This window comes from Xenopus tropicalis, chromosome 6 (assembly GCF_000004195.4).
Source record: "Xenopus tropicalis strain Nigerian chromosome 6, UCB_Xtro_10.0, whole genome shotgun sequence".
NCBI classification, from domain to species: Eukaryota; Metazoa; Chordata; class Amphibia; order Anura; family Pipidae; genus Xenopus; species Xenopus tropicalis.
Window position 1 is genome coordinate 46,449,141 of NC_030682.2, and position 14,310 is coordinate 46,463,450.

At 39.0% G+C, this 14,310-nt stretch overlaps 1 protein-coding gene across 1 annotated transcript in view; it reads left to right on the top strand.

The window, feature by feature from the left end:
• The window catches only part of ube2e2 (ubiquitin conjugating enzyme E2E 2), a 131,338-nt gene extending 121,145 nt beyond the window's left edge, over positions 1 to 10,193 (top strand). Inside the window, 2 exon segments of the mRNA NM_001126511.1 lie at positions 6,302 to 6,449; positions 9,476 to 10,193. Coding sequence (NP_001119983.1) covers positions 6,302 to 6,449; positions 9,476 to 9,573 — 246 coding nt within the window. The 3' untranslated portion in view covers positions 9,574 to 10,193.
• Positions 10,194 to 14,310: the final 4,117 nt, after the last annotated feature.

Consider the following 14,310-nt stretch of genomic DNA (forward strand, 5'->3'; position numbering starts at 1 on the left):
GATAGAGCAATGCAAAGTTCATTAATTATTAATTTTTCTAATTTATAATGCAGCAGCGCAAAGTAAATTTTATTTCTTGATAAGTTACTCTCCACATGTAATTATTCAGCTATGCACATCCAAGGCTGATACTCTGCAACTGTTGATTATATCAGCTAAAAGGGAATCAGCAGGAGACTGGGGCAAGCCTTCTACATGAACTTGCTTATAGCTATGATAACGAATAAATAAACCAGCACTATCAAGATAGCATATTGCTACAATATACATACCATTTTTTCCAAATTACTGAAATCATGCTCTTTCATTCTACACTAGAGTCATTTGCATAACCCTCTCTAAAGTTAATTAAGAAGGCTATCCAAATTGTAATAATAAGCCAAGGCACTCGAGCTAGTGGCCATTGCGATAGCAAGAAGTATATTCCTACTCATAATTCCCCTGGTCAATAAAAAATCAGTGACCAGGCAAGGCATTATAATGTTTATGACTGCAAGCAGCAGGTCAGTATATCATCAGCCCTGTTACAGGCATGTTCTTTCAAATGTACCTGCTGGCTCCCTCCTGGCCCCAGGGACATATATACTTTAGCTGCCCATTGTTACTTCCAGGAGAAAACAGGTGCTTTTTAGTATGAAATCATGCCACACACAAATAGCTGTAGTTCTATATCTGTGTATCTGTGTATAGTTCTAAATCTGTGTATTGATTTGTTGCATGTGAAGAAAAATGAAGGTCTTAGAAGTGGTAGTTCAAAAAAGCAGCAATAAACTGCTTTTTACAACTTTTCACAAAGGGCTGTCCACTATAACGGTGTATTTTTATTACTGGTATTAAGATGTATTTATAAAGCAGTGCAGCACTGTACAATACAAGGTTGTGCACAAACATACAGACTGTATACAGCAGGGTCTTGCTCAGTTGACAGCTCGAAGGTGATAAAATAATGGCATCATTTAGTCTGGCAAAGGAAAATATACAAATCTTTGTAGTGGTTTACCCTTGGGCTGCTTTTAAATTTTACACCTTTCGATGAAGCTTTTTGATAAAGTATCCTGAAAATCTTGTCCCCTCAGTTGGTTTCACTTTGTTGCAATTTACACATTTACTGTTTTTATAGTGTGCAACATTGATTCCCCATTTTCAAAAATAAATTTCTTTGGCAAGAAGTTTTGAAAAGAATTTGCAACATCCAAATCATTTTCAGCATCACTGAATTGTGTCCATTAAAGTCTTTGTAAAGCAAGGCATCTGCATGTCCCAGCCTAAAATCATATATGTCTGATTACTGCCCTAGCTAATCAAATTTTAGATCTAGTTAGGGTTTCCACCATTCCTAGAGTCTTTTAGCAATCATACCTACAGAGGGCTGGGCAGTGGAAGTGATAATTGTGCAGATCAGTGGTAGGGATTTGTTTATGGCTTATGGATCACACCATATCAGATTTACTGTATACAGCATTAGATATGAAACCGAGACTCAAATCTCTAACTGCCTTCCAGCAATCTATAACTGGATGAACCAATGCCACCTTAAACCGAACCTAATAAAAAACTGAACTGATCATCTTTCCACCTAAACCTGGTCTTACTCCCCTCTTTACTATCTCTGTCAATGGCACACTTATTAACCCTGTCAACTCAGCATGTTGTCTGGAGGTGACATTTGACTTCTCTCTTCTTCTCTTACTCACACAGTATAGCCAAAATCTGTTCCTTTCTTTTAACTGTTACAGCTAAGGTGCTCATGCTTGCTCTAATCCTATCCTGACTAGGCTGCTGTAACCTGCTACTAACTGGCCTCCCTGACACCTATCTATCCCCCCTACATTCTATATTAAATACTGCTGCCAGGGTTCTCCTCCTCTCATCAAGGAGAGTTCTGGCCCTTCCCCTGCTAAAGTGCTTTAAACAAGACTAACTTACAAACTCCTTCTCTTAACCTTCAAAGCCCTCCATTCCTCTGCTCCTCACTACATCTCTTCTCTTGTGTCTCCATACGTTCCTGGCCGACTCCTCTGCTCCTCAAAGTGCAACCAAGCAACCCCCCCCCCCCCACTACTACTGCTGTTTCTGCCTTGCTGCCCCTTACATTTGGAATGCCATGCCTGAATTCCTCCAGAGAGAATCCTCCCGCAGTCTTTTCAGAACTAAACTCAAAGACTCCCTCTTAAAGCACTCACACAGCACCTGATCTGGGAACTATCACTTACGTTTAGATTTAAGCTCCGCAGCAGGGCTGTGGAGTTGGTACATAAATCCTTTGACTCTGTCTCCTCAGTTTATAGCACCATGGACTCAGACTCCAGGTACCAAAAATTGCTTCTAACTCCACAGCCCTGGCAGGGGTATGGAATCTGTATATAAATCCTTCCACTCAGTCTGCTCAGTTTATGGTACCTCTGCCTCCAGGTACCCAAAATTGCTTCTAACTCCACAAATCTGACTCCACAGCCCTGGCAGTGCTATGGCATCCATATATAAATCATTCGACTCCAACTCCTCAGTTTATGATAGCTTCGACTCGAAGTACCCAAAATTGCTTCCAACTCCATGACTGCAACTCTGATGCCACAGCCCTGTCTATGGGGCAGTGATGTCTACCCTCTTGTCTCTTTGGTTCTTAACTTATTGCAAGCGTACCTTGTATTTATTTGTATTCATTATCATACTTTGTATTTATTATTGTGATAACCCCCTGCTGTATTAATTCATTGTTCTACTGTACAGCGCTGTGTACATAAGTAGCATTTTATATATATATATATATATATATATATATATATATATATATATACATACACATACATTGTTGATTTGCTTTGGACTTTTATATATAAAAGGGGAAATAAAATATAACCTTATAAAATATATATATATATATATATATTCATCTATTTAATATTATTTATATTAGAATGTTAAAAAAAATCATATCAGTATTATATAAGAGATTAAAATAGGTCATCATATCTATAATGCCATAACAAGGCTTTGCTCCTTTGATAATAACCTATAACAGGCAGCATGTTTCAAAGCAAATATTTAATTAGTTGCCGTTTTGTGTCTGCTATTAATAACAGACTATTTTTATTAGCCAATGCTTTTCCATATTTTGACAGAGGCATGTAATGTACCAAATCATACCAACACTGGCAGTGACCCCACATAGACAGTCCATGCAACTTAAGGGCCCATATAATCTATAGGCATTCTTACTTCTCCTTCCCTGCTGCCTGCTATTGCACTGGTCAAAATACTACAAGGAAGGCTTTCAGCTAATAATAAAGCATACAGAGCCCTATCTCTCAATTAAGCACCCCTCCTCCAAATGAGCACTTTCATTTGCTCCCTTTCCTTCATTAATATGAATATTACTGTTTGTTCCCCTGTGTTTTCCAAGGAAAGTGACAGATTTACATAGAGTATACTTACCCCTTAATTAACAATCAAACATAAAAATAACCTAGTGGTAATGTGATATTGAAAAATATAGCAGCTATTAACTGTGCCTTAGAACAGCATGCTAATGGATTTAATACACACAAATGGTAAGCTAAAAGCCTGCTGGTATTCACTAGTCAATCAAAAGCAGTTTGCTGCTACAATCCATGACATAGACAAAAGGGAAAAAAATACAAAGGGCTATAGTCCCTACTAGATCTTACCTATGCTTTTATTTTCCAAGAGCTGTGTACTGAACAGATCTATTCAACACTGGTAAATGTATATAACCCTTCTATATGCCACCTGTCTCATCAAACTCATGCAATAAATCACCCAATTTGTCTGTGTGTATGTGTGGCTTTGTATGCGCGCGCGCGCGTGTATGTGTGGCTTTGTATGCTTGTGTGTGTGTGGCTTTGTATGCTTGTGTGTGTGGCTTTGTATGCTTGTGTGTGTGTGTGTGTGGCTTTGTATGCGCGTGTGTGGCTTTGTATGCGCGTGTGTGGCTTTGTATGCGCGTGTGTGGCTTTGTATGCGCGTGTGTGGCTTTGTATGCGCGTGTGTGGCTTTGTATGCGCGTGTGTGTGTGGCTTTGTATGCGCGTGTGTGTGTGGCTTTGTATGCGCGTGTGTGGCTTTGTATGCGCGTGTGTGGCTTTGTATGCGCGTGTGTGTGGCTTTGTATGCGCGTGTGTGTGGCTTTGTATGCGCGTGTGTGTGTGGCTTTGTATGCGTGTGTGGCTTTGTATGCGTGTGTGGCTTTGTATGCGTGTGTGTGTGGCTTTGTATGCGCGTGTGTGGCTTTGTATGCGTGTGTGTGTGTGGATTTGTATGCTTGTGTGTGTGTGGATTTGTATGCTTGTGTGTGTGTGTGTGTGTGTGTGAGTGTGTGTTTGAAAAGAACACACATACCCTTTCTACTGGTAGAGTATGGGGCCAATTCTTTTGTGTTTTGACAGACAACAGATTTTCTGCAGGGAAAAATGCAACTGAGAAAATCACCTAGTGTGCCTTATTTATGTTGGTGTCTGAGGTGCAGGAAGAATGTAACTTGCCTAAGGCTACAAAGGCCAAGTAGAATTGGAGTAACGATTAATTATGCAGAAAAATACTTTTTTTCAGTTGCTTTCTATTTTTTTTTTTACTGTTTTCTAAAATTAAAGTTTAAAGTTCCTTTCTAAGGTGTTTTAGTGTTGCAGCTCAGTAATCTAGCTGCCTCGGAACTGTTAGAATTTGCTACGTTAGTTGATACATTTCCCAGTAGCAATTGTGGAATATTAGCAATTATTGTATCAATAATCCCTGAGCATCATTAAGGTTATAATTGATAGAATGGTTTGTTAATAGATACAATAGTTTATCAGGCCCGAACATTTGAAATATTTAATAATTAGGACAGTTTTACAGTTGATGCTCGCCACCCAGAGCTGCTCCAGGGAGACAGTGTCATAGCAAATGCTCAATAGCTGCTGTTGGCTAGTGAAGTTGCAAGAGTTGAGAAGAATCTGTTTGCTTGCCCTTAACTTTATGTGGGATCAGACCATGTTAGTAAACATACAAATGAGGGCTGTATCCAGCTGACACCATGATAACTTAATTTTAATTAAGTTTTCTTTTAATTTTAGTCATCCGTATTTTCCTTTTTTGCACTAATGGGAAAAAGCCTATATTAGCATTTGAGATAAGGAGCAGCTTTTTTAAGATAAGGCTTCCCCTTCTTTCCTCAAGTAGTTTGTTTAATGTGTTTCTCCTCTGTTGACAGCTTGAAGTTGGAAAGTAAAAGTGGTTTCATTTTCTTGTTTAGTGATAGAGAAATCGGTAAACCATAGACATTTCTTAATTAAATGAATAGGCAAGAATTCTGTTAAGCAGAAGGCCTGTTTCTTTAGCTCATTAATACAGTACTTTTAAAGGACATTTCAACCCAAAAAGTTTTGCCTAATAAAAGAAAACATAATTCCAAGCAGCTTTCCGATATGAATTTATTTTAAAAAATTTCAGTACTTTAAAAGTTATTTGTAAGTGTAATTGCTATTGAAAGCAGCGCTTGAAGAATTTTGTGCCGGAGAATTATACCCCATTGAAGAGAATGGTGTTCGACTGCTAAAAGAGGTTGGACACATTCCAATGAATTGGCTCAAGCTTTTCTAAAAATATTAGTTCATTTAAAACGTCCTGACAGTAAAGTTTTAATACATAGAGAAACTGTACCATCCTCAGAAATCCTCATCAGGACTCTTGCCCAGGGAGCCCCAAATATTAACCTATTGGTCATGTGGGCAGAGGGCCTTGCCAGCAAGTAGAATGTAGTACCAATAATGAAAAAAAGGCCCATGTATGTATGGCCATGCCCCATTGTGCCATCGCAACATGCAAATCACACATTTACATCTCAGGGGGCCACCCCCTTGTAGCGGCCCTTTAGGGAAATATGGAACTGCTGGTTTTAAGGTTCCCCACTTGGCTATTGGAGAAAAAAAATTGTTGCAGGTGTTTAAAGTAAAGTGTTAGGGAACTTTTGTGCCAGCACAGCTCATGACGTGGGCCTGTATGTATCAGGCTGTCTTGCTGTTCATATGCCTTTAAGAAGCAGTTTTAACGCGTTTGAAATAGCTATTGTGCTGCAGGCACTTAAAGAAAGGAACTATTGGATCTTACTTTTTTTTTTTTCTTTTTAAAGTCTATGACCTTTTGTGTTTATTAATAACCATACAATTTCCTTTTTTATAAAGTGCATTGAATTCTAGTTCCACTTGAGTTAAGCTGTTTGTGTTTCATTTGTGTTGATCCAGTTGCAGCATTGCAGCTTTTTTTTATATTATCCTGGAATCATCAAGGCATTTTATTTTCCTTAGGTGACATTTCGGACAAGAATTTACCACTGTAACATAAACAGTCAGGGGGTGATCTGTCTCGACATCCTGAAAGATAACTGGAGCCCAGCACTCACAATTTCCAAAGTCCTCCTGTCTATCTGCTCTCTGCTCACAGACTGCAACCCTGGTAAGGACCTCTCTTGTGAAAAATTGCATTAATATGCCTTGAGAGCTATAGAACAATATTGTTTCCTATTATTATCTGGGATATTTATTCTCTGCTCATGGCCTGTGTGTAAAGTAAGATGCAATTAACAGCAATTACCTTGGGCAGCCTATAAGCACCTACCAATCTAGTGCTGTCAGATTATTATTGCCTTGTCAGAATATTATTGCCTTGTGTTTTTTGTGACCTTGCGGACTTACCAGGTGGTGGGGTTACTTCAGGAGTTATGCTTTTAATATCTCCTTGCATGAAGCATTTATTAGAATACAATTTATAAAAGTATTTTATTTCTCTAGCTGGAAGCAGTTCATCATCTATGCTTAAAGCTGTTGTTAACCATCTTCAACCATAATTCAAGCATATTTAGTTAATATTAAGAGAACACTGCAATATTTGGTTTCCTGTGCAGTATTCCGATTAGAAAAACAAGTTTTCTGGGGCTGGCAGTTTGCACAACTAATTTGATTTCTTATCATAATTATTTAAATTGATGCAACCGATATATAAATGAGGGTATCCTTTTGGGTGAAAATGTTTAAAGAGAAGTTGTACCTGCCACTAAATGTTCCTTAGAATACCCTGTCTATGTTCTGATTAAAATAGGTTTGTAATAAAGGCTGGAAAGTGTTCCCAGGTAGCAACCTCTTAAAGCCTATAAGCCTGTATCTTCTACTGTTCTCTTGTTCAAAAGCAAACCTCAGGGTTACTTGACCTGTGTAAAATTTGGCAAATTGAATTACATTACCCTAAATTACTGCATTATGGCTTTATCATTTATTAAGTCCCAAAGTGCCTGCACTTAACTTCTTTAATATGGGGTACCCCCATATTCTCCTTTATAATCCAGATCTCCTTTATCACCTGGCTGATACTACTACATTGTCAAAACCAGGACTGCAGAGAATATAAACAGCCAGAAAGATAATAAAAAGTACACAAAGGGAGGGCAAGCATTATAATAAGTATAATATGCAGAGAGATGAAGTGCCACATGGTACTGGCACATGGAATTGTATAATGCTTTCAGGAAGTCATTGGATGATGCTTATTCACACTTATGGAGACAGAATGCAGAAAAATGGATATGGCAACCATAACAAAAATGGGAGGTATAGTCCCAGTTATACATCATTTTATGTAAAATTCATTTCTAGGTATTGGATTAGCTATATATTAGTTTAGGTAAGTGCAAAAACACAACATAAATATAATATACTAAAGGGAAGAATATTAAAAGCTACTATTCATCCACAACACTGCTTTTTATTAGGTTTCTGAGAATGGTTAATAACAATTCTGCTCATTCTAATACCTGTATTCAGTCCGTTATCCTTAATTTACTTAATCTTATTAGTCATTATAGAGCAGAGCCTGAGTAATCATTTAATACCCACTCTAGTTAGGGCAACATGTCAGAATGAATCCTAATAAGCTAATTAACAAATAATATTTTATCTAGTATTTTTTATAATGCAATTAGAGAAAGTATATATTTAATAATTGAAACAAAAAGCTTTCACTGTGATACTTGTCTCTAACTAGGCAGCTCAGAAAGGATCTGGTGTGTTGTGTGAGTTTGCCAGATAACCAGGGGCACATTGTGCCAAGAATAAATGTATATTAACCAAGTCATCTGATTAAACATTCATCTAATTGTCTTGCCCAGGCCTTTGTATATAATGTTTCCTATGTACACATCTAAATTACTCTAAACCTAAAAAAACCTACAGTTAAAATTCAAAAGTTTGGGAAATAGCTTCCCACACACAATCTGCAACTATTTACTAGTGTGACTTTTGGACAGTCTGATCAGGTATCAGTCAGAGCACTGTTTGGCAGCGTGAGTGGGTTGACTCAAAACCTATGGGCTTAAGGACAGCACCATGTGAACCTGGCCTGATACACTATTTAAACTTCACCAATACATATCTGTCTGATTCGCAACCAGATACTGGAGGGGCAGGGTACCATTTTGGCCCCACACAGTCACTAGGGTGACTCCTCATCGTTATCTGACTGAAATTTTCTAATCGTGCGATTGGCTAAACGACCGATTGCATGGTACGAAAATTATTGTCCATGTGCTACTTTGTTTTGGGTTGTTTTTTTAGTGTTGGTGGGAGAAGAAATGTAGCATGTCCATACCAAGATTGTTGCACAGTTGCACCCTGCTTTGTACCCCTGGAGAAAGTATTTGCTGTTGATAATAGTGCAAAGGCCCGCTTTCCCTTCATGACTACAGTGCTGCCAGAACTATATTCCTGAGGGAAGGGCTGGGGGAGGCACAGAGATATTTCCCATTCTGCCCCCTACCAACCCTCTAATTGCACATTATTTAGACACCAGGGAGCACTTGTGGCCACTAAGTGCAAGGGAGCTGTGTCCTTATTGCCTGCCTTATGGCAGTCTGTAAAGTCAGAGCTGCCCTGCACCCACCAGCAATCTGCCCCGCACTTTTTGACATGAGGTTCAGAGTGCAGCAAGGCCCCAGATGCACATGCTAAGTGCTGGGCACTAAGGGGTATGATTTTGCACCCCCCTTGCTACGCTAGCACTGTTGACTTTAACTAAAGGCATATTCAGCAGCTGATGTTTGCTCAACCCATTTATCTCTGGGCGTTGTGCTGGCAGGTTCATGGGGGCATTTTGGCCTCAGCTTTGCACAGTGGAAATCAAAATACCCTCTAAGCATTAACTTAAAACAAATAAGGGTCATTTACTAACATAGGTCCATGTGAGTATTTTTTATACAGCTAATTTTCCCTTTAATTATACCCCCTGTGCATTAATGTTTAAACTTCTTGTCCACAGGAGTCAGATTACTCTGCAGCAGTAAGTGGAACTTCATAAGTGAGTTGGTGACTTCTATGCAGTCTGGAAGGTCCCCAGAGATTACAGTCCTTGTTTTAGGGTTAGACTGTTTTGTGAAATGCAGATTTAAACTTTAAATTCAGATTCTCATCAGTTTCTTCCTCTCTCCTTTATAGCGGACCCTCTTGTTGGAAGTATCGCCACCCAGTACATGACCAACAGAGCAGAACATGACAGAATGGCCAGACAGTGGACCAAGAGATACGCTACATAGGAATATAACAAAGTGGACCTGTGCAAGCACATTCACTAAGTGCATCAATAGCTCTTTTCTTTCTTTTCTTTTTTGTTTTTGTTTTTTTTTTTTTTTTTTAATTCTTTAACAGTTTGTGACAAAATACTGTATGTCCTTTTTTATTAAGACTTTAACTTGAATTTCCCTAAGAAATAACTGGGAATTTTAGTTTCTGTGCAAGAAATGTTGAAATATGTGATAGTATAGAGCTTTGTTTGAAAGCATTGTATCAATATTTGTGTTTCCTGTTTTGTTTTTATATTGTATTCCTATTTTATGAGGGGGTATAATTTAATTTCAAGTTGCCCCTCTACATAGACTAGAGTTAGATTTGATTTTTGTTACAATTTGATCTTTTTGTACTTAAAGTCTTCATGGTGGGTGCATGCTCCAGGGAACAAACTTTTATAGATAACATTTGCAATGCGGAATCTCCGTGCGTAACAAGGAAGTGATTCTCCCACAGAGGACTTTCTGAATGAACAAAAAAAAAGGTGTATTTTGAACTATTTAAAATGCTTGTAAATTAATTTAGCAGGGTGTGGAGCATTTGATGTACACTTGTGTTATAAAGCACTCAATAAAGACACTGCGACTGATAAGCACTCTCTGGTAAGCACCTTTCCCATAGGGAATGCGCCATATACACATACACAGTATCACAGGCTGACATGGTACAATATACAGAAACTCCTTTGTATGCTGTAGCTGCAGCAGATAATAGATATATTGTGTGCTAAAGCATATACAGGTAAAAGATCCTATATCTGGAAACCCATTATCCAGAAAGCTCTGAATTATGGGAAGGCCAACTCCCTTAGGGGCACATTTACTTGCCCACGATCGTTCCGACGGCGTCCGAATGCGTTTTTTTCGTAATGATCGGTATTTTGCGATTTTTTTGCGATCGGTATTTTTGCGATTTGTAGCCGTTACGAATTGCACGAAAAGTCACGACTTTTTCGCAGCTTTCGCGCCGAGTACAAAAGATTCGGATTCATTCAAGCTTCAGTATGGTGACTTTTCTTGGGCCAGGTTGGAGCTGCAGGGTGCCATTGAGTCCTATGGGAGGCTTCCAAAATCATGCTAAGTCTGAAAGTTTCGCCCGCCGCTTACGAGCGCTCAATACGAAAAAGATACGAGCGAATCGTAACGGCTACGAAAAATTCAAGTCGTAATGGTTACGAAAAAGTCGCGACAATTTCCAAAAAGTCGTAAAGGCGACGAAAAAATCGCAAAAAATACGAAAAAGTCGCAAAATGTTTTCCAATCGGAATTTTTCCAATTTGGATTCGAATTCGTGGGTTAGTAAATGTGCCCCATAGACTCCAATGTAGGCAATTATTCTAAATTAAAAATGATTTCCTTATTCTCTGTAATAATAAACCAGTACATTGTAATAATCATAACGAAGATATAATTAATCCTAATTAGAGGTAAAACAATCCTATTGGGTTTAATTAATGTTGAAATGATTTTTAAGCAGACTTAAGTTATGGAGATCCAAATTATGGACCCCTTATTCAGAAAGCATTGTCCCTAGCATTATGGATAACAGGTCCCATACCTGTAATAATATTTTGGAAATACTAAAAAACAGCACTTTAGTAATAAGTTTGCATTATTCAAAAATTCTGATTATTTTCTGTAAAATTAAAGTGAATATAGAATTAAAGGTAAAGTGCATCCTTTTAATACATAGCCGAGCTTTGCCTTGTCTCCCCATAAATTGACAACAAATTAGGGAGCATGGTTTATTTTATGAGCAATACGTGCCTTCTCTGCATATTATTATGTGTACATGCTATTTGCCATATGAATTGCTTGGTAGAGGTATTTTCCATAGGCTTCAGTGAAATAGTATTGCAAGCAAAGTGACCTGCAGCTTTTCCCTCCTATTGTAGTGCCATTGTTAAACAATTCAGCAAAGAAACTACTAGTGAAAAGGGACACATAATCCTATTCTGCTTCTCAAAAAAGCCCTATATATTAGGATATGAGCTGGAAAACCCCTTCTGACAAGTGCTGAATGGGAGTAACTGGTATGTGGCGCTGCAGCATTTTCCTGTGTGATGTTGCTAATGTTTACATGGAAGATGGCAAAAATAACAGTTACATGTACATGTATACATTTATATGCTACGGCTGCTACAGGGCACCGCCACAGCTGACACCACAAAGAACAGCATTAGGACCACAGGAGCATTAGCACTGAGCAGAGAAGCATCAGGAGACACTTCCTGCATTAGTATAAAGTTGCCAATGTCATGAAAACTAAAAGAAAAAAAAATGAATTCTATGATTCTGTGTCCTCTCCTGATCTATGCCAGCTGCATGTTTATTGGCAACAGGTGGCACAGCTTAATCTGATGTGCTATTAGGAAAGCGGCTGAATGTGCCATCAAAGGCAGAGGAAAGTGAATAGTAATGGATCACCTTTCTCTTATGTAAACAGAAGTTGTGTCCTGTACCAATGGTGAGCAGCAATTTATGGCCCAGTTTTTTTCTTCTAGTGTGCCTGCCCCCTAGTGCCACCTTAACTACAACTAAAAGAGCCAGAGACCAGTGCCCTCTAAAGCATTTTATATTGCAAGTCCATGAGAAACAAGATATTGTAGAAATGATGCATTAATCACTTGTCTGCCTCTCTGCTCGATCCAGAACTGTACAGTAGGTACCTCTCAACATTTGAAAAATTGCTCTCTTTGACCTTTCCCAGTTTTCCAGACTCAATGCACTTTCCAGTTAACCCTGTTCCTAAAAAAGAATATTGGGGGATGGTAACAGGGTTGACTGGTTTGTAAATTATACCTTACGATTATCTACTCAATAAAACTTTTTTGGAATACAAAAATAATCAGGTTTAGTTTTCAGGTCACTTAGATACCCCAAGATTCCCCTGAAAGCAAATAAGGGTGAGATTTGTGGTTAAAGGTGGCCATACACGCACCGATATTATCGTACGAAACCTCGTTTCGTACGATAATCGGTGCGTGTATGGCATGTCGGCGAGTCGACCGATATCGCAGGAAGCTGCCGATATCGGACGACTCGCCGATCGGACAAGTTTGAAAATTTTGATCGGGCGCCATAGAAGGCGCCTGACCAAAATTCTCCCTTCAGAGCTGAATCGGCAGAAGGAGGTAGAAATCCTATTGTTTCTACCTCCTTACCTGCCGATTCAGCCCTGAATGGTGTGTGGCGGATCTTACGATGTTTCGTGCGACCGATGGTCGTACGAAACATCGTCAGATCGCCACGTGTATGGCCACCTTAACACTAAAGGTGGCCATACACGTGGCGATCTGACGATGTTTCGTACGACCATCGGTCGCACGAAACATCGTAAGATCCGCCACACACCATTCAGGGCTGAATCGGCAGGTAAGGAGGTAGAAACAATAGGATTTCTACCTCCTTCTGCCGATTCAGCTCTGAAAGGAGAATTTTGGTCAGGTGCCTTCTATGGCGCCCGATCAAAATTTTCAAACTGGTCCGATCGGCGAGTCGTCCGATATCGGCAGCTTCCTGCGATATCGGTCGACTCGCCGACATGCCATACATGCACCGATTATCGTACGAAACGAGGTTTCGTACGATAATATCGGTGCGTGTATGGCCACCTTTAGGGCAATGGCACACAGGTAGGTACTTGAGTGAATTGCCATTGGAAAGGAATATGCAGGAGGCATAGACGTAGGTTTGAATGGATAGTACAACATTATAGTATAATGCATAGCTACCGGGCACTGAAGGCCTATAGGGGCTCTTGAAAGCAAAAAGGCTGGAAACAACTGGATTTACTGCAGCGGTGTTTGTGGGGCACAAGAAGTAAAGTCAGCTGCTCTGTATTTAAAGATAAAAAGAAATCAGTTAAAGCACCTCTTTATATAAGGCTACAAAATAAAGGCAAAGCTTTAACATTCGAAGTACAGGACTCTTTCCCTTTAAGAGTGAACACCTGGGATTCTTGAAAGAGCAGTTCCAATCAAAATGTATGGGACTTACTTATATCCCCAAAGTGGCTTTGTTATAAAAAGTCTGTTACTGCATTCTTATTTCTTCTTTTTCATGCATGTAAGCTTCTGTCATATGACTGTTTGTGGTTGGACAGAGGATATGATGTAACTGCTTGCTTAAAAAACCTAAATCCACCAACTTCTTTACACCACTTTTTACAGCACATTTTCTATCCTTGTGTCTTTGCTGCCTGAATTTGGTCGGAGCTGGTGTCAAATAGTGGTATAAATGGCAGATTCAGTTATTTGTATTCGCAATGTTTATTAATGTATAAGGACAACAACAACAAGCTATATAGGTACCTCATTTACTTCATACAACTTTATACACTTTTTATTTTGCACAGCAGTAGCAATACACTAGTGACAAGTTTGGAATCACCTCAAAATTTTACTTTTATTCGCTAAGGTGGAATTAAATTGATGAGAAATTATAGTCAATACCATAAGAATATCATAACCTCTTTTCTTGCATAGAACTGTTCTATAGGCCTAACATTTTTAAATTTTAATACCAAGAACTTTCTTTTGCTTCACTGCACTTCCACATACTTCCACCCACTTAATGGCCTGGTGCTGCCACACAGGGATCAAATAGGCTGGAAAGTGAACTCTGAACCCACCTGTAATTCCCCACATCGCTGTACCATGACCTACATTTTGAGGAAAAAAAAGCACAGTATCGGGAGCTGTAGAA